The sequence below is a fragment of the Porites lutea genome, chromosome 1 (genome assembly GCF_958299795.1).
Source record: "Porites lutea chromosome 1, jaPorLute2.1, whole genome shotgun sequence".
In the NCBI taxonomy this organism is placed as follows: Eukaryota; Metazoa; Cnidaria; class Anthozoa; order Scleractinia; family Poritidae; genus Porites; species Porites lutea.
Genome location: NC_133201.1, coordinates 47976278 through 47996092, shown reverse-complemented (window position 1 = coordinate 47996092; position 19815 = coordinate 47976278). Strand labels below are relative to the sequence as shown.

The window sequence follows — 19815 nt, the reverse complement described above, 5'->3', positions numbered from 1 at the left end:
GGCATAGTGCACACAGCAAACATATAGATCAGCAAATGTGTCAAGTAGTTGCTTACAAGAGGTTAAAAACAGTGGAGAATCATTGAACTTTCAGCCCCTAAAAGTGGTTGTGGTCGCTTACAGGAGGTGGTCATTTAATAGAGGTTCCAACTGTAAGGCTTGGGAGTTTTGGATAGGTTGTCACTTATGGGGGCTGGTAGCTTACGAGAGGCGGTCGCACATGGAGGTTGAACTGAAGGGGGAAAACCCCTGTAACAAATCGAGTTCACCCCATAATGAAGTGGCCCTGTAAAGAGTTAGCCCCATGCGAGTGTTAAGTGTGAACACCATGATCCATCAAAAATCGACCCAGTTCCTGAACTTCCATGCCATCCGAGTTCCTTCAATGACCCAAGCCAATTCCCAGGTATAAGTTTTACAAAATGTCCAAATAAGTGATTTAATGAGAATTTGGAGATAATAACACCAAAAGGCGAACTTGGCAAGCAGCAGGAGACCTTGTAGAGGGCAAACTCACAGACGTTCCAGAGGCCTTGTAAGGGTAAAATTCTTATAAGCGACATGGTGGAACAGGGACGTAAGACTAGTGGGTTAACCTTTTAAAACCTAACATCAAAACTTGAATTCTCATTTGTTGCCCATATTCATTTCCTACAGAAGTAGTGGGGAGAAGTTGATAAAATATCAAGCAAATTCATCTTGTGTGATCATGACCACTCTGTCTTACAAAGCATTGATATTACACAGAGAAATTTGATGCTGATCGCTCTTAGGGCCTAAAGGGTTAAATACCTTCTCAGATGGTGTGCAAAAAACGCAGACTGCAGACTTGCAGGCAAACCAGGTAAATGTTGTGAAATACTCTAACCAATAATTATTCCCTATCCCTAAACTTTGAGTCTTCGATAAGTCTAATTCAGGGACAGGGAATCTGTTAGAGCATTTCACAACAAACTTTACCTTGTAACTTACCTGCCTGCCTGCAGTTTGCATTTGTCACACACAGCTCCCCAGGTGGCCTCATTTAAGTTTAATGGTGAAAGTTTTGATGTCACTATGTAGCCAGTGACCCCCCCAAAAAATAGTCATACTGCCTAAAAGTCATTTCTCATGTTGACAATGTAAGCACTCATGTTGTAAATTATAAAGACAGTAAACAAAGCTTCTTGCATTTTTTTTTGGCAGCTTTAATGTCAGTTTCATTAGAAACTCGTCAAGTTGCTGTATGATATCAGCACACTTTTCCTAGTAACTGCACAAAATTACACATCAGTTTTCTTCTAATGTAAACTAACTTACAAGTGAATGCTCTCACAAAGAGCACTCTCACACCACACGTATTGTTAATAGTCACGCTAGACTTGTTTGATTTCCAAAAGTAGAAAATGGCTTTATTTTTAAATTAAAAACAACAAAAAAATTTTCACAACAGACCATCTCAAGAAAATGCTACAATTAAACAAGTTCTCACTGATAAGAGATTATAAACTTGGATATATCTTTCCCACTTAAGGACAATGTGCACAAATTCAATGTGATTTCTATGATGCCTACACTGAACAAGTTTGATGAACTGCCTTTGATAATAACAAAAAAATAAGATAAAAAATAATAACAAAATAACAAAAAAAATAAGATAAAATGCCACTTTCAATTGGTAATGTCACAAGTCTTTCATGGTTTCTAACAATAAGCAGTGGAGAAAACTACCAATTTATCATACCTACAAATGATATAAGATCACTTTGCAATGCAAATAATTAGAAAACATCAGAAAAAGCTGATAAAAACCTGTACAAAGATTAATACTTTTAACATATTAAGAATTATGATATTGGTAGAGTACCAATGAATTAAAAAAGCAGATGGAGTGAAATGTTTTTAAAAACTTAGCCTTAACATTAAGGATTTTTTAAACAACCACTCGACACCATTTTACTGTAAGATTAATTTACCACCAATGGAACTGTAAATAAAAGTACCAGACAACCTCTTGAGTTCATATTATTAATTCTCCTCAATGAATATCATACAAGTCTTATCATTACATGCCGGTTGCATGTTAAGAGTATTAGCTGTTTCATCAACTTAGTTACACATGCGAGTTGATGAATGTCTTAACTCCCACCACTAATCTGATAATTATTACTGATAATACAGTGTAAATACGGTAAGAACCATGAAATAACATAAATGCTCTTTGGAGTATAAGGAAGACTTGAGTCTGTCCAAAGTAAATAACTCCACATATTCAATAATTTGGCATGCAAAGTGAAGAAATAAGGCCCTTGAATAGAGAAACAGTGTCTTAACATCCTCTGCCTGGTTTCTTCACAATGAAAATTTAGTATCACTGAAAATTAGATGATCACATGCAAGAATACCAGAACATACACTGCCCGACCTCTTGTCCAGCAAGGCTTGCATCTTGACCAGCAAGAAGTGCATCAAGTCCAGTCCAATTCAAAAATAATATGTTCTAAATAATTATGCACTTCAGTTCTTCCTAATTATTGTAAAATTACAAACACCATTATTGCAAACAACTTTCAAGTAATTCTTACCTACTTAAAATTGAGAAGAGCACTACACTGTTTTTTTCTGACACACAGATTAGCACGACAGAATGTTAATTGAGATTAACTGCTCTATATCCCTTAATTATACAATATCTTTCCCTTTGGGATAGTAAGGATGAATCATAATTACAGATTTTCAGTAGAAATTAACAACATGGAACACTAACAATAACTCTATTACCCATGCAGAAAAAAAAACACTGTATAGTTAGCAAAATTAAACTTATCAAAAAAACCAGCATGTCAACATCAATTGACGAACTTAAACAGTTCAACGTCCATCCTGCACGAATATACACTCTTCTTATTTCGATTAAACACCTCAATAAAAATAAGGGGTAATTACATTTATAAAATGATTGAAATGTAAACTATTTTTCTTTTAAAAGTATTGAAGCCTAATGCTAACTTTGTTGCAATGAGACTGGTCCGGTGAATTTATTTTAAGTTTCTGGTGATTTCCTCCTTTTGAATGTAAAATCCAAAACAATAATATTAGTAATACAAAATATGGTGTATTTACAATAGCAAATATCTTTTTAATGACTCTAGAAAAAAGCACACAATCTTTAAGTAAAAACCGTTTTGCATTATGTTGACATGCTGTGCAATTATTTTCATAAACTATTTATCCTCTAAGGCAATTATTATTTAACTTATTAATTGGCTTTGTTCAAGGAACGTAAACTGGCACAAATAATGATATTTATTTAGCAATGTTTAAGCACCACTGTCTTTCTCATCTAACACATACAGTGTCAACTTCTGAACATCTGTTTCTTCAGAATATTTATCAAGTATTTCAAGCACTTTCTCCACGTCATCAGGGAAGACTTCACACAGCTTTTCATAAGCTTCGATACGAAGTTTCTCGACTTCAAGGGCTGATGAGGTTCCTCCTTTCTTAGGGTTATCAGTCACATCGCCGCACCAACCACCAATAATGGGAGGGGCTCGTGACCTGAAATAGCTGTTTCCCTGGCCATGGTATGGTGTGCGTCCATTAAAACCAGGTACATGATGGAATGGACCGGGAGCAAAGTTATCCGGACCGTACTGGTAATGGAATGGCTGCATACCTGGCCAGGGATTTGTTGGTGGCAGTGATGTGGTTTGAGGGCTTTGATACACTGGCGACTGGCTGCTGACTGGCGGGTTGGAAGGAAAATGAGGCGTAAATGGGTAACCCTGTCCTGGGTACATCCAGTCTCTACTGATCATGCCATTGTCATTGGGAATCCTTGGCAAAGAGCGATGCATCATGATTTCTGGGGGCCCGGGTGAGTATGGTGGTGGATAAGTTTGTGGAGGCAGACTTCCTCTTCGTATTAATTGATTTGGTGGTACTCTCCCACAAGCCTGATCTTGGAACAATGGCTCGCTAAGAGTTCTCTCAAATTTCTCTTGCATTATCTGTACATCAGGAGGCAGCTCCTTACGATAGGGTAAGGGGTCTGACCGTCGCTGACCAATACCAACTGTCTGGCCTGTGCGTAATGTTGGGGGGAACACTCTGGCCATCTGTTGTGGAAATTCCCCTTGTGGCGGAAGGGGCAGCGGTTTGTGATATTCCAAGGGGGCAGGAGGGAGGGGCCTAGAGTACTGGTGTTCCGGTGGGCATGGCGGCAGAGGTCTTCTCTTCACCTGACCATATGGAACCTCTGGCGGAAGGTGTTCTTTACATGTTGACAATGAATCTGCTTCTACTTTGAGAGGGTTTCTCTCGGGATGTAGAAACTTACACCTGTTTCCATAGGTGCAGTGCCTCTCATATGGACATAATTTCCCACAGCCTTTCTTTAAGAATTCACTGAGGGTCGGACCGTGTCGTCCTAGAGGATCATCAGGAGGCATAAACTTGTCATCTACAAAGGTATACATGAGTAGTCTCTGCTCAATCACCTTTTTCCACTCATGGCTTTCCGACATCAGGTCTTTGAAGTTATCGTTAGACACTATGACACCATCTGTTTCTGAGGCATGCTTTATTATATACCTGTCATCGTAGCATTTAATAATGCGCCCACTAGTGACTTGTCGGCTTGGAGTCCAAACAAGGATGCCATCTGCCTCAAGTCTCTTTAAAACGTCCTGGTCAACAATAGGTGATTCAGGTCTTGATGATTTGGCTCGCCACATCGGCACGAACACCTTTATGTTGCGGTGGTTTCGGTGAAGAAACCAGTCCACTGCCAGGCCAATCCCTCGGCATGAAAACACTCTTTGGGTCCCATGGCTGCAAAACAGAAAAAGAAATTAATAATTATACGGATTTTCTTTTCAACAGATGTGTCTTGTTAATCCTTTAAGTATATGTACAAAAAACTTATAAGAACACTGTGAAAATGCTCTTTATAATAGATCAGGACGACTCTTGCACTTGGAAGTTCATTTGTTCTATAACATACGAGCACCCACAGGCTAGCACAATTTACACCTTGCTTGTTCCAGATTTTATCTAGTTTCACTCTGTAGACTGATCCAGTTACAAGGGGCTGCAGTTAGTTACTCTTCTGCCATAATTTGCTGTCTTTTGCACTTATTTAATTAACCATTTTTATATTCTCAACACATGTGGTTTGGATGAGAAGAATTTGTTCAGCAATCATGAAATTCTTAATTTTACTATTTCTTTTATTCAGAAGACCTCTGTTTGAATGAGCAATGATATTTTAGAGTGAAGATAATATGAACTAGGGAAATACAAAGTTTAATGAGGATATGATTGTCTCAGTGGTAATTGCAATTTAAGCAAAATTATTGCAAATTAACATGAAAAAAAATTTTGGGACTTCAACGGGGTTCAAACCCATGGCCTCTGGGTTCGAATCTCATTGAAGTTCCAAAACTTTTTTTCCGCGATAATTTTCAATTTCTTAAATTGCATTACCACTGCAATGATCTTATATTTATTTCTCACTGATATTTTAGTGAGAAATTCGATACTGGCCACCCTCAGTGGTCTTTCACTTTCATTTGTGCCGTATAATATGGCCTTGCTAAATTAATAATCTAAAAAATATTATTTGACTCAAAATGCATTGAGATGTACAGAGTGTAAAAAATTACAATTTTATAGTACTCCTATGTATTTTGCTACCAGATGTCTGCTTATAACTTGTCCATATATAACTTCTGTGTCACTTGAAAAGACGTGATATTCAGCTCATCTTCACAGAGCTTTCAAGAGCTTTACAGAGCATAAAAACACAAACTCTCTTCACTTCATACTACTTCACTTGTTTCAGCAGGAGTGACTACATTACATGTATTTTACAAGAAGCTTATTGCAGCGATTCTTGTTAAGATGTTGCACTATTATATTTCAATCCACTAGCCAAAATATATAAAAGCCATAATGTGATCTATGCTTCCTGGTGGTTGATTTCCCTTTTGATTTTCTGAAGTTAATCCAGAAAAACAAGATCATCGGATTCAAAAATTTAGTGGTTCCATTTCCTTCCTATTCTTAAGTTAATCATTTTAGCAAATTTTTTTTTCAGTCCCACATGTGACCTTATAGTCTTTAAAACCAAATGCATAAACTGTTTCTGCTATTTAGCGTTAAAGGGGCTACGCGACCTGCACACAAAATGTTCAGGACTGTAAAGTTATTAAGCTCATATGAAACAAACTCCATAAGGTAGCACTGATTGTAATAAAGTTTGGGGTGAATTTTGCGGGCATATCATTAAAACTTGAAAAGGTTAAGCCAGATTTTTCACGTTTTAATCCACGTTCATCCGTACCATCCCTTATAACAGAGACAGCAGGAAACAGTTTCAGAACCTAAATATAGTCTTAAAGATCAAAACTGTCCAGACTGTTATTTTTGAATTCCATTAATGTGAAGACATGTTTTAGCTATTTAAAAAGATAGCAAATAGCAAGACATAACCCCTTTATGCCTCATTTCTACCGAAGAGGAAATATGATCACTACATAATATGCCACATTGCAGCAGGAATTTCAGTCATTCGCCCTGGCCTTTCACTTCCAGAAGTAGCCGAAGTAAAATCTGTGCAAAAATTCCACATTTTATTGTGTAAAATACTGACATACAAATTTATAATGTGAAAGAAAACATAGGTGTTCATCCACAGCATAGAACCACCATACAAGAGTCCCTGATTTGCTCCAGGAGTGAAAATGTTAACACGAAAGTGGTGATCAATATAAAAAATGCTATATGTTGCATCTATTAGAAATGCAATACAAATCACCAACAGATGGCAAGACTTTGACAAAAACATCCATTTTTTTTACACTTATAAACTGTTTTGTTTTGTTCACATTTGTTCAGAATTGCAATTTATTGTAATAGGTAAAACAATTTGATGAATTATAATGACTTTCAAAACCAACACATCCCCATGGCTTCTCCTAGCTCTTCCAATAAGCCTTTATTCCACAAGCACTGAAAATTTGGCTACACCAAATACTGCGCTTCATAAAATTATATCGGATACACCAGGTTCAAGAAAAACTTGGAAGTTCTAGGGATCACATGAAAACTACCTTACAAATTTTACAGTTCTTATAATGCAACCATTATCCTGGCTCTCATATGTAACAATTTATCATGGCACTTTCATCACTTTTTCAAACATGATATACATTATGTGAAACACAAACGATGAAAATAACCCTTTCTGTAATTACAGACGCTGTAGGTCTGTGGATTAAATGTGCATGAACTAGTCTTTGACATGTACTTCATATTGATAACAAAATTTTGTTAAAACTTTCCAAAACGTAAACATTTTGTCAGCTCTTAATCCAGGAATCATTTTCGTTGAATAATATTAATAATAAGCAATCTAAAGCGCAACACTGAACAGAGAGTTGACAATTTTCTGAAGTACACTTTGCTGTAACAGTACTAAAAAAAAATTTCATACAGAAGTCATGCGTTGTACTTTAAAACAATTTACAGATTACTGTCTTGGAATTTATCCAACTTTTCTTCCGTACGTTCGGTTTCTGTTGTAGTTTTTATCTTTTCCCAGAAATTTCATGCTTTGAAGACAAATGATGATTTCAAATCATGAAGCTCTAATTCGAAAGAGGGCAAACAATATTTAATTTAAAACAACGGCAAACAAGCCTACACAGAGAATATTCTGGGTACGTCAGGTATGACTAAGTTAATACGCTGATATTTCAAAGTCCAATTTCGTTAACAGAAAAAAAAGTTTTCACAGGCTGTTTCCTTAAGAAGGATATTAGAAATATGAAACGTATCTCTTTTAAAGTCTTTTGTTTAATGCAAAATACATGAATTTAAATGAATTACATAAAGATGTGTTCTCGCGAGCACGTGTAACAATTGAAAGTATTCCTTCCGCCACAAATAATTGTACATCAGACGATTAATTGATTAATAGCAACAAACGGCAGTGTAAAATTTCCATCATAGGCAACGTTTGTGCAAAGTGCTGTGTATTTTGAAAGGGACGTGTTTTCATATCTTCCCTCTATTAATTACAGCATTCCATTCATACACCACAAAGTACGTGTTTTTGTGCAAACAGAACTGTCGTTCGATTGAAGTGCTCGATTGGTTGTTCTCGAAGCGATTTCGCGAGAGATAAAAGCGGACGTTTTCAACAATAAGAAGTTCATCTATAAACAGGGATGTAAAGGAAATACTTAAGAACGTTTTTTTGTTCAATGTAACGTTTTTATACTTTACCTCATGGCCACATTACTCCCATCGATCACGATCGGACGAAGACAAGACGCATCTTCGGGTGCAGGATGAGGTTTCTCGTTGGATACATTTGAAGAACCTTCCTCCAGTTGTTTTAAAGACGATTCAGCTTTCAAAAGTTCGTTAAGCAGAGCATTTTTATCCGCTGATGGTCCAAGTTTGCTAAGTGCAGCGCTAATAACAGCCTGACTGTAGCCCAACTTGAGGGCAAAATCTCTCAAAGCCTCATCAGTCTCTTCGCTCACTCTCTTTTCAGCTTCAGTCGCTCTTGGGGCGACCATAATTTCTTGCACTAGCTGCTCCTTTTCGCCGGCTCTATCGCCTTCGCTGCGGTTTGCTGGATAAGCACATTCCGATCTTTTGGTGGATTGCGTGCTATGAGCTTCTAAATTTTCGCCCCGCGAAGTATGTTCTAAACGTGAATTGCCAAGATTAAGTCTTTCTAGGCCAAAAGTTGAACTGTTTGAAATCTCCTGATGATTGAAAGTGTCGCGATCACTCTGGTTATTATTGATCTGGTTCACAGATGAAGTTTGTTTTGCCAAGCAATGAGTGCTGTTGTTATTGTCGTCGTCGAGGGAAGACACCGGTGAGCGTGGCGAACAAACGCCTATGATATATTCCTGCAAGAAGAAAGAGACAGCGTTTAGAAAGCTGTAGTTAAACCACATAACCTCAAAATACCTAAAATCTCTACCAAGAGAAAACATTCAGCATCCTTGGCGAACCTTAGCTCGATGAATGTCATTTTCATTGCCCTCTAGTTTCACCCAACATCGCAAATTGTCCTCTTCTCCGCTTAGATCTAGCCTGACATCGAATAAATAGTTGACACGTTTCTCAACCAAGGCGAATTTAGATTCAATGTGGTCTTTTAGTAAAACAAATTCTATATATTTATGCACCATACTTCATCATTCCCTCAGCGATGTTTTCTCGATGTTTTCGCCTCAAGGCGCAAAGCTGAAGTCACTCAAGTTCAATTTGGGCGGGATCGATTTAGCAGCCGGAAACATTGACACTTGTCAATGACGTCATTGAGAACTCGACAACTTCCTTTGGAAATAAAGTACTGTATAAAATGTGCTTACACTTTTAAGCGCGACCTGTTGTTGTTTCAAAACATTTACTTAACATCTGCGGACCAAATATCTAAGTCAGATTTTCAAATCTTCAACACTGCAATTCTTGGGGAAACAGGAAACCGGAAATTGCTTTTTCTTTCTTTCAGATACTTGTCGTTCTTGCAGTCCAAATTTGGCTTCTTGGTGGTCTCGAATTTCGTCTTAGTCACGTCTAAAGTATGGCTGGCGGGATGTTGGCGGGAGTTGAACACGAGCCAGCTGTAGACATTCCACTGCACTAATTGTTTTTCTGCACAATGAATTTGCCCTCAAGCTATACATAATTGCAAAATGCGACAAGATTTCTCTTCGTGTCCTTGGCACCGAAAAAATACAAATATTATCACCTAAAAAAAATATGTTAGGTCTAAAACCTCTGATTTGGAACTGGCACGTGTGATTAAATTTTTGCAAATAAAACTCTGATTTCGCTCCATAAAAGCTGGAGCTTCCCACAGCAGTGCAAACTCATCAACGACAATCGGCGCTACTTTGTCTCACTTTCGTGGTGTTGAGTCGCCGCGTAAACCTTTTAAAGGTAATATTTTGCGTTTTTGAAATAACGTTGCTTTTGCATGTACTTTGAGGGTAAAGTTTTGCGGCAAAAAAATGGATAATTGAATTTTAAATTGACTTGGAAAAGAAAGCGCTCCACCGACGCGACTTGAGTGTTTTCTATGAAATGTACAGAATCAATATCAAAGCCTCCTCCGATAGACACACCTTTCACATTCTTCTCGAACACTTCTTCAGTTCTTGATCTTTCGGACCCACGCTGGCTTTGTTCTGGCGTTTTAAGTCATAAACTTTCTGCTGTTAACCCGACCACGGCTATTAAGTAGTAAGAAGTATAATAGAGGTTGCGCTTTTTTCTTGCACAACTGTTTACACAAACAAGGGTTGTTTTAATTAGATGTCCAAGTCGTTTACAGTTCAATCACAGCACGTCCGAATCACGAATTATAGACAAATTGTTAGTGCCAGCTGTCCATGGCTTTAAGGCGTCTTAATATTTGTTAAAAACAGTAATAATTTAAATTCCAAACCATCAACTAACTTGACCTTTTAGCTCACTATTGTCTCACTTTCATTTGAGAACAAATTACATAAGGCCGATTCAATTTTTTCTTCAGGCATACCTTCTCTTGTCGCCAATTTAATCTTCTTCTTTTCCTCTTCAGGTTTAAAAGCGATAGTCTTTAACCTTCAGAGGGTCTTTTGACTTGGGAACGTCAGCGCGAAAAAATGCTTCCAAAAAGGATCTAATTTTGGCCTCTCTGGGCCTAAATATGGAACATTTTTTCATCCTCTTTTGCCCAGCAAGGGGTAAGGGTTAGCTGGTAATCCATAACAATGCATCATGCCCACGCAGCTTAAAACCCAGTTGGTCAAGTTTTTATCCATATTTTAAACTTAAATTTTACGATTAAAGTATTAAAGATTCAGCCTGCATATGGCATGAAATTTTAGAAGCAAGATCACTCAGAATCCTTTAAGTTTCTTTTTCTATGTTTCCTTCGACATTTACTGAATAATGGCAAACTGATCTGAGGTTATTTTCTTGCTCGTGGGCTATTACATCTTTAAGGATTAATGGGTGACAGAGTAAGAGGTCTTAGCCCAGGTATTATAGCTTAAAGCTTCATATCTTCAATTTCATCAGTTATGGGGGCTGATTATTTGAGCATTAGGGTGTAAAATAAACAACAAGTTTTGACAATCTGAATGATGTCAGCCCGTGTAAGCTGTCATATCAGTCATGGATGAATATCCGTTTAGTTTTTGCTATAATGACCATCTTACGTTGCAACTTTTTTTGGCAAAAGTTCAGATAAAGGGAAAGTCAAGTGCATTCTTTCAAAAATTGAAAGGCCTAGATTTATTCTTCACTTTCGTTAGGGAAAAATAGTCACTGGGGCGTGTCAGCCACAGTATCGTATGACATCCAAAAAATAAGTGTGGAATCGAACCATTTTTACGCTTTTCTAGACCCTCTTTTTCAAACTAACTCTCTCTGTTTTTATACAAAGTTCAAAAGTTTCCCTAAAAGAAGGAAGAAAAAAGGAAAAGCACCAGTGATTGGTAACTATGGCAACGTCAAAATATAGCATCAGCAAAAGGCCTATTTGGCACATTACATCAGTCAACAAGAAAGAAAAGGAAATTGTTCACAAAAAATTGCATAAGAGCTGAAGATAATACAAACCCTTAAATTGTGGGATGTAAAAGGAAATTACCTTGAACTTTCAACAACTCTGTTTACAAATTTCTTTTCGTCACTCGTCCGTTAAAGAATGTTGTTGATTATTTTAGATAAGAGGTCAAACTTGCTTAATTGTTTTTATTACAAATTATACTGATTTTTAGGAACTAGTTTTGCGCTTTAAGAAAAAGTGATGAATTTCGTCCTTAGATAGTTATTTATGGTTCAAAATTAGTATTCTGAATGACTGAATAGAAAAAAGGCATTACGTACACTGTACTTCATTCTTAGGGATGAATTAAAGAAGAATCAGTGGCGTGGGCAGTCAACGTTAGTCTTTGAATTGTTACGATATTGCTCTAAATAACAAGAAGGCGGAGTATTTTTATGAACGCAATGGCCCACTCTTGAGTTTAGTGTCATCATAAATATTTATCTCCGGCCCTTTTAAGGCAATGTTTGTCGTCATCGAACAAGATTGAACATTACAAAACTGTTGGATTCGAGACTGTGAGAATATTTTGTCCTGTGGAAACTACTGCTCGCTAGCTAGGTATCCCAGCTATGGATAACGAACGGGTCATAACGATTTTGTTGCTCCGTGGTTCACTCCAGAAATTTACTAGTTAGGAAATGAAGTCTTATATTCTGTGAAGCTTATGACATACCAGAGCATAAGTTATGAAACTTATTTTCTATGACTGAATAGTTACAGCTGCTATAATAAATCTTTATTCTCCTAACTGCAGTTAATCTTTGAATGTGATAACTCCGTTAGCAACTTTTTTCCTCGGCTCCTTCAGTTAGCTTTCACTTCAGTGCTCGTTATGGCAGCGCTTCGCTTCGTTATTATTAATTAAAAATCCATTAAAGAATCCTTTGTGGGATGGGAAAAACGAATACTACCCGTTTCCCGGGCCTTTTTCAGAGGCAATACCTACGTGTACGAGATAGTATGATGCCTTCAAGAGATCTTAAGATAGCCTTGTCATATGAGATATATAGACCTTACACTTACTATTTACCAAAAGAATGTAAATTTGATACATTTTATATATCGGACTCAGTGCTTTTTTCAGTTAATATCTATTTAATAGCCCATATTTTCCAAATATTGTACATAGTCCTAATTAGTTGATAACTTATAGCGTGTTGTTGTTGTCAAGTTTCAAGTTCAAGAATTGGCAACCTGACTTGGTTCTTTACTTCGCTCACAGCAAATTTAGAGATATATACTTTTTAAGAAGCCTAAATCTTAACATTAAGCAAATACTGATGCTTCTCAGTGAAACTTAAGAGTTTGAGAATGCCACGGTTCTGTAAAAGAGTTTCTCAACTGATCATTAAACGTTTTAGCAAATCACCCTAAACCTTGGAAAGCGTAATGTTTTGATGTATTTCATTTCATTTCCTTAGTTTATTTGCACTTATTGCATTGTTATCCCTAGCTGAGTTTCTGTAATCGGTTACTTTTATTTTATTACTTTAAGCCCTTTTGAATTAATCTTTCCCTGCCTGGATTAGCTTTCGGCTCAGCAGTCGAGAAAGTAAGTAGTCCTCAGTATTTCTTGTTCTTGTTATCAGTAAACAAACTCACTTCTCAGGTTAGTTATATAACTATACTGTTGTATTCTGTGCGAATAAATTCTTGTTCGATCGAACACTGACTCAATACCCAGTTAAGCCTGAGTTGTACTGGTCTCCGGTAAATCGACCTTCTCGCCGGAGAACTATAGGATTAAGTGGAAGCATTAATTGAGTGCATAAGGGGGCATGAGGCTTGGTGATGTAACAGTGACTTAGAGATCCTTATACCGTAATATGTTGCACTTAGGTGTGTAAGCGGTTCTAGTGGACCAACAGGAGGAAACTTTGCATTGCCGTCTATGAGCTTCTATGAGGCGTATCACGGGAAATCGAACTGTTTATTCATTGAAGATTTTTGTGTTGATTTTTATTGATTTATTGGAAGATATGCGAGGCTCTAACGGTGTATTAATACTGGACGCAGACTTTCTTTTTATTGGTTCATGTATCTCTCATGTATTTTTAACAATGTGCGGTTTATTGGATGTTTGAAGTATGACGTGCGTGTTCGGTTCAGTGTCACACTGACTTGAACCTTTTGTATAAGGGACAGTGATTACCATCGTCAATGTTCTGGAATAATCAAGTGAATGATTTAACAGAGGAGGACCGTCCCGGAAACATTGAGTTTGCTGAACGCGGATGCATATTTTTAAGCACTGAATCCATCACATGTTCCAGACACAAAAACAACTAAATCGTGACCTTGCACATGTTAGATAGCAGGAAGATACTTTTGTCACGAGCGTTTCATGACTTTGATCACTTCTGAAATGACCGAAATACTTTTTCTATTGTCTAGCTGGGATTTGCAGTCATCTTCCGGGTTGTTTCACGACCTGTTATTTCTTGGACACCTTAGGTTTAAGAAAAACTCAGCAAAAGTAATGCTCGATAGTTTATATTTGGAAAATCAAACTTGGGATTCAATCCACAAGCTCAAATGCTTGAAGCTCTCCTCGAAGTGAGAGTCGTGCAGCGTAATAAACCTCAGCGCATATTTATGGTCAGACCACAAAAGTCTCTTTTTACATAAATTCAGACACCTTGTGTTCTCAGACTGAATACAACCACAGGGAAATCAGACTCGTTTTCAATAAGCTTATTTGCAATACCATTAACAGCAACTAAGACTGAAAGCTTGAAGCCCACCAACGACGAGCTCTATCATTATAATTAGATCCTCACTTGACGGAGGTTCGATTTCCCCCACTCTCTCGGGTGCGGTCTTGTTGTTTCAAAAGTGATCAAAAGTGACCGTTACGGATTGTGACAAAACTATTTAGACGAAATTAAGAATATTCTTAACAATGAAAATTACTTAAGGCAACAAGAAGGCAAAGCATCAGCTTTTCACTACTGATAAAAAGCTTTTTCAGCTGCTGGTAATCGAACCTACACTTGACTAGAGGCCAAAATACGTCACATTTTTCCACCTCTGAGAGTAGTACGATGCAAGCGCAAGCGGTTACCTAGGCTCGATCGGGAAAATGAGCCCGCATTCAAGATCAAAGAACGGACACGGAGACGGCGTTAATCGAACCTGGCGGTTTCACGAGACGTACAACATCCCGACGGATGTTTAATTATTCCCGACCCGTTATCTTTAGTCAAATTTGTCTATTATCTTTTTCATCTTATCACACTAAAGTAAACGAACGTACTGAAACAAATTAATAGGGAAGCGTGGGTGATTGACCGGTGTTCTTATCGCACTATTATTATCATCAAAATATCGACATTGTGACCCCACCCCTCCTTAGAATAGCGTCTGTGTGGCGAAGATATTGGGCCAATACGACGCCACTTTCTTGGTGCAGATAAAGGGCAGTATTTACCAGTTTGCGGTATCTAAATTGCCTTTTTTTATAAATTATATAGGACGGAGGGTAAATACGGACTCATTAACAGCTGAACTTAAGGTTCGAGTTCGCAATTTGTTAGTACTTTGACAGCCTGAATGAGCTGTAAGAGAGCGAGGTATTATCTAAATCGCTTTTAACTGCACGCGAGTGAATCTTGCACGCGAACGCAGCATGTCGGACGAAAAAGAAAACATCGAATAAGAACTGAGTTAGTCAGCCGGCCAGAACACAATATTTATCTCTGTTGACAGTGTGATTGAGCTGAAAGGACACTAATTCAATGCTTAAGCAAGAACGAATTGGGCTGCATATAAATTAAACATACGAAACAGAGGCAGAGGTAATGAAAATCAGTCAGTGTCCTCGTTGTAAAAATTTAAGGGCTAGTGACTTATGTGAAAGTTTTACTGGCAAATAAACTCATCGCACTTATTGACAGTAGAATGAACAAGAAAATTATTACCACATGAGACCGTGGCGAGTGCGTTCATTCATGAAGAAGAAATCTCTAAACTAGAACTTTTGTTATTTTTGTTATTTGTGATTTTCGACTCAAAAGCGACGACGATTTTTAAAAGAACAACGGCATCGGATTCAGAAAGCAAAAAACCTATTTTGCCCCCCAAAGAGCGATGAAATTGAATTGAAGATGCTTTCAGAGGAAAGATAGGACAGATGTGAGTTCAAGGAGTAGAGGTAAAATATGGAAAAATAACTGTATAAAATCCATAAAATGGATACTGAGCTCGAGGGAATAAGTCATTCAGAACACACCACAGTCCGCCAATAGGCATCCAGGATTCAACTTTGTATAATTAATGAAAGGGTCTTGTCGTGTTGAAATGACATTGATTAAAGACTTCTCACAAATCATCCAGAATTTAACTTTGTATAATTAATGAATGAGTCTTGTCGTGTGGACATGGCATTGATTAAAGGCTTCTCACAAATCATCCAGAATTTAACTTTGTATAATAAATGAAAGGGTCTTGTCGTGTGGACATGGCATTGATTAACGACTTTTCACAAATCATCCAGAATTAACTTTGTATAATTAATGAAAGGGTCTTGTCGTGTGGACATGGCATTGATTAAAGACTTCTCTTGCCTCTTTACAAATGCCATTGTATTCTGTCCTGCCAATAGGCTTCTTTTCACTTAAATCGTGGTTAGGACTAAGACCACCAGCTTTGCTGGGGCTTCGCATTTTATTATAAAGGAAGTTACTTTCGCGAGTGGGATGTTTTCTCTGGATAAGGATTTGAGAAATTGACAGAATCGACTACAGGAACTGATCGAGCTTGGGATGTAGGAATAAAAAATTTCAGCGTGCACTTGGGTCCAAAATCATCATTGTTGCAAAGTTTCCAAACTCTGAATAGTCCACTTTTGTCGATTTGGAAGACTAGTTGGAAGAAGAAATTTCTTGGAAAAAAAATGGCAAGCTGGCCGAAACCACTGAAAAGTTTTAATACAGAACCTGACTTCTATAGCGTAATTCCATTTAACAAGCTTACACTTAGCAATAATTTCAAAGAGTCAGCATGTGTGCAGGGATTCAGATATATTAAAACATAATCACATATCGTTATCACCTATCTTAAAGGTAAAATATAATTTATATTTACCTGTTTTGCAGACTTCGTGTCGGGTCTTAGGTCTCGAGAATCTTTATTCAAGCCAGGAAATTCAGTTGTAGCAGGAAACTTCATTTTTGGCCAAGCATGTAAACACAGGTTTTGAGTTTCGGAAGAGAGGGAGTCTACCTGTGTTGAAAATGTTACAACCAGTTTGATAACGATATTTTTCAGTCTGCAGTTTTCTCCCACCAACCATTAATAAGAACTTTTCTTAGAGGGCACTTAACCCAAATGCGATAGACGCAGATTGAGAGTCGCGTCACAGCTTTGTCTTGTGAAAGATCGGATTTGATATTAGAACAGCCTGTTTATATTCGCTTAAGTGGATTGTTCATGAGGTCAGCTGAATTACCTTGTTTACAACATTATTCAGCAAAGCAATATCTCTTTTTATTATTGTTAAATCCGGCTTTATATGGCCTCCGAAAACTTTGCTTTGTAGGTTTTGTAAAGTAATTATAAAAGTAAACTTCAAATTTTATTTCCGTTTCAGTATCAGTAAAATAATTGAAAACAAACATTTCTATAGGAAAATGAACTAGAACATGAATGCGTGGTAATTTTCGTTAAATAAAGTACCCTGTACTTCTTAAAAAGTACTTCACAGGTTCCAAAGGTAAATTTTTTTTTCGCCTGACCCTTTTGGGACTATGGAAAAAAGCTAATGATATTAGACATTGCTGGATCGGTAGCGGTAAGAATATGCAAAAACGTAAAACTTTCTATTGAGGAAACAGGGGGTGTAATTGCGCAATGTTAGTGTTGAACACTCAATCTGGGAGGTTGTTACGCGTCTTTTTAAGTACGTAAATGGCGCAAACTTTACCTAAAAACCAAAATGCGTGACGCCTTTATAGATAATTATTGCACTGATATCATCAACCTTCGCTTCTCGATCGCAAATGTCCATGATAAAGTGCAGGGAATACTGAACTTTTTCATTTTCTTATTTTTCGCAGTGGGAAGGGGCAATTCTTTGAGCTTTCTGCAATTGGCGGGTAATGAACGCTCCAAGATCACACTTTATTAAATAGAAGACGGCCCTGATGTATAGGAAAAGAAAAACAGTACATTGCACCAGATCAACAACTTGCGCATGTCGGAAAAACACAATAGATGAAAACAATTGGAGGATAGAAACTTTTCTTTGTGGTTAAGGGTATAAATTCGTTAGTGCTTATAATTTTTTTATAATGAAAACCAAACCATTATATTTTGAAACAATGTCACAAGCACCCGTTAATACAAGGAATTCATTCAAAGGAATGAAGAGGTTCAATACTCAAAATGTTGCGTAGGTTGGGGTCCTGTAAAGCGAGCGAATCGCCGTAAATTCTTGGACTCAATACAATGACCAATTTGTTGTGTATCGACTCAGTCGGAAAATAAGTTTCTGACTCTACCTTTAGGTAAACTGAATTTACCGTCGGAAAAACCTTAAAACACCAGAGTTTTTTGTTCCATTTCTGCGAGTAAATGGTAGTTAAGGGGAAAAGCACTGCCGTGAACTGGAAGGAGTCTGTAGGACCTCTATCAGTTACGCATCTTTCGGGAATGTTTCTTTGCACCCCTAGGAGTCAATATGCACCATACTCTAGTCGCCGCCGAGCCAGTGAAAGTCGCTCAAATGGTAATTTTAAGAATCAAAAACTGCCGCTGATGCCTTATTTACCGCCATTAAGTGAGTCGCATTCAAGCTCGACCTTTCATTAACGGTTTACCTCGACACCGGCGTCAATTCAACTTCGTCAATGAGAAAAAAGATAAATTAATCGTTCGTTTACCTAATAACCGGTAAAATATCTTCACCAAAGGAAGTTGTGGCTGCTTCTATTTTTTCTTCACCTAATAGACAAAGCGGGCCGCTCATGTTGTTGTTTTGTTCAGATCTGGTTCAAAGTTGACTCTGTCCAAGTGGCTATTAGTTACGCCTTTTCGTACGCACCGGTGTTCATTCTACTCAACACGTTTAGAAACTATTAGCAAGTTTTGCATCTAGTTCCGGGAAGTTAGTCAGCGTACAGCTGATCTGAGACAGGCTATAAAGGTATAGATAACTACTCACCTTGAATTTACTTCACCCGTCAAGTTACAAATACTTAAATCGCTTCCAGTCCAAGACTGAATATAAAGGCAAATTGACCTGACTTCATCACCCAAAATAGACTTCAATCGGACAATGGAAGCTTTGTGGAGTTGTTTTTCAAAAATGTTAATTTCTACTCTATTTGATTGAGAGTGTGGATTTGTCAGTATTAGCATGTGACACACGAACTACAAGGATAGGACAATCAAAAATATTATCCGGAACTTTGCCAACTTTTAAGCTATTGTTTTTGGAACTTGGACGGAAGTTTGCGGTCCAGAAACAATCTTCAAGTTGATTGCGTATCAGATTTTTGCGGACAAACTTTGTAATCCCCTGTACAGCTGTATAAATGTTTTGAAGTGTTGATAATTTTTCTTCGCGTTCATTATACTATAGAGTTACTCGCTTTAACAGCCAAGTGACGTTTTTTGATTACCGGAATGCGAACGAAAAAAAAAACGCTGCTCCGGCTCAGAACTTTATAATGTCCACGGATAATTAATGGCCCATCGATTTGATTTTTCAACATTAGCTCCATTCACGGTTGTCACACTGTCTGTGCCACGAATGAAAGGATTTTTCGACAAACTTTTTTTAGTAGTAAATGACAGTTGAGCAAAGTTTTTATCAACAACTGTGTCGAAGTGCTGTCAAAAAACAAAACGCCATTTTTCGAGCTTTTTTTATCTCGTCGCGACATCGCGTCGCTGCAATTTCAATTGGAAGTTCATCTGTCAAATTAAAACTTGTCGTCTTCAGCCTTTTGTGTCATTGTTAAAAACTTGTCTCAAGGTTAATGTTTAATTGTCACTCTTAGCAATGCGTGTGACTGTCTGCTAAAACCCCAACAATGATCGAAGAATCCATTATTTGTTATTATAATCTCCCTAGAAATTGACAGACAACATCTCTTGTGGGGTTGGTGATTATTTTAACGAGCCGAAAGACTCGCAGAAGAGGTCTTTCTTCATTTTTATTCGTTCAGGTTGGCTTAGAGAGAGATAATAAAAAGTCA

The 19815-nt window shown here is 37.5% G+C and overlaps 1 protein-coding gene across 2 annotated transcripts; it reads right to left on the bottom strand.

Moving 5' to 3' along the window:
- Nucleotides 1-1158: 1158 nt before the first annotated feature.
- LOC140953227 (uncharacterized) lies at nucleotides 1159-16832 on the bottom strand. Of its 2 annotated transcripts, none has more exons than XM_073402735.1 (3): nucleotides 16700-16832; nucleotides 8275-8915; nucleotides 1159-4815 (listed from the first exon to the last, which is right to left on the bottom strand). In XM_073402735.1, exons 1-3 carry the CDS (start codon nucleotides 16781-16783, stop codon nucleotides 3300-3302), a joined length of 2241 nt encoding a protein of 746 aa, XP_073258836.1. In that variant the 5' UTR covers nucleotides 16784-16832; the 3' UTR covers nucleotides 1159-3299. The 2 variants fall into 2 exon arrangements, with proteins under 2 accessions (XP_073258836.1, XP_073258831.1); XM_073402730.1 differs by lacking the exon at nucleotides 16700-16832 and adding an exon at nucleotides 9021-9270.
- Nucleotides 16833-19815: the final 2983 nt, after the last annotated feature.

Bases quoted from the DNA above. Each gene is read 5' to 3' on its own strand.
- LOC140953227 (XM_073402730.1), bottom strand. From the start codon at position 9,200: ATGGTGCATAAATATATAGAATTTGTTTTACTAAAAGACCACATTGAA. The intron at 8,916-9,020 runs GTTCGCCAAGGA...TTCTTCTTGCAG, and splicing joins ATGACATTCATCGAGCTAAG to GAATATATCATAGGCGTTTG. The intron at 4,816-8,274 runs GTAAAGTATAAA...TCTGTTTTGCAG, and splicing joins GGGAGTAATGTGGCCATGAG to CCATGGGACCCAAAGAGTGT.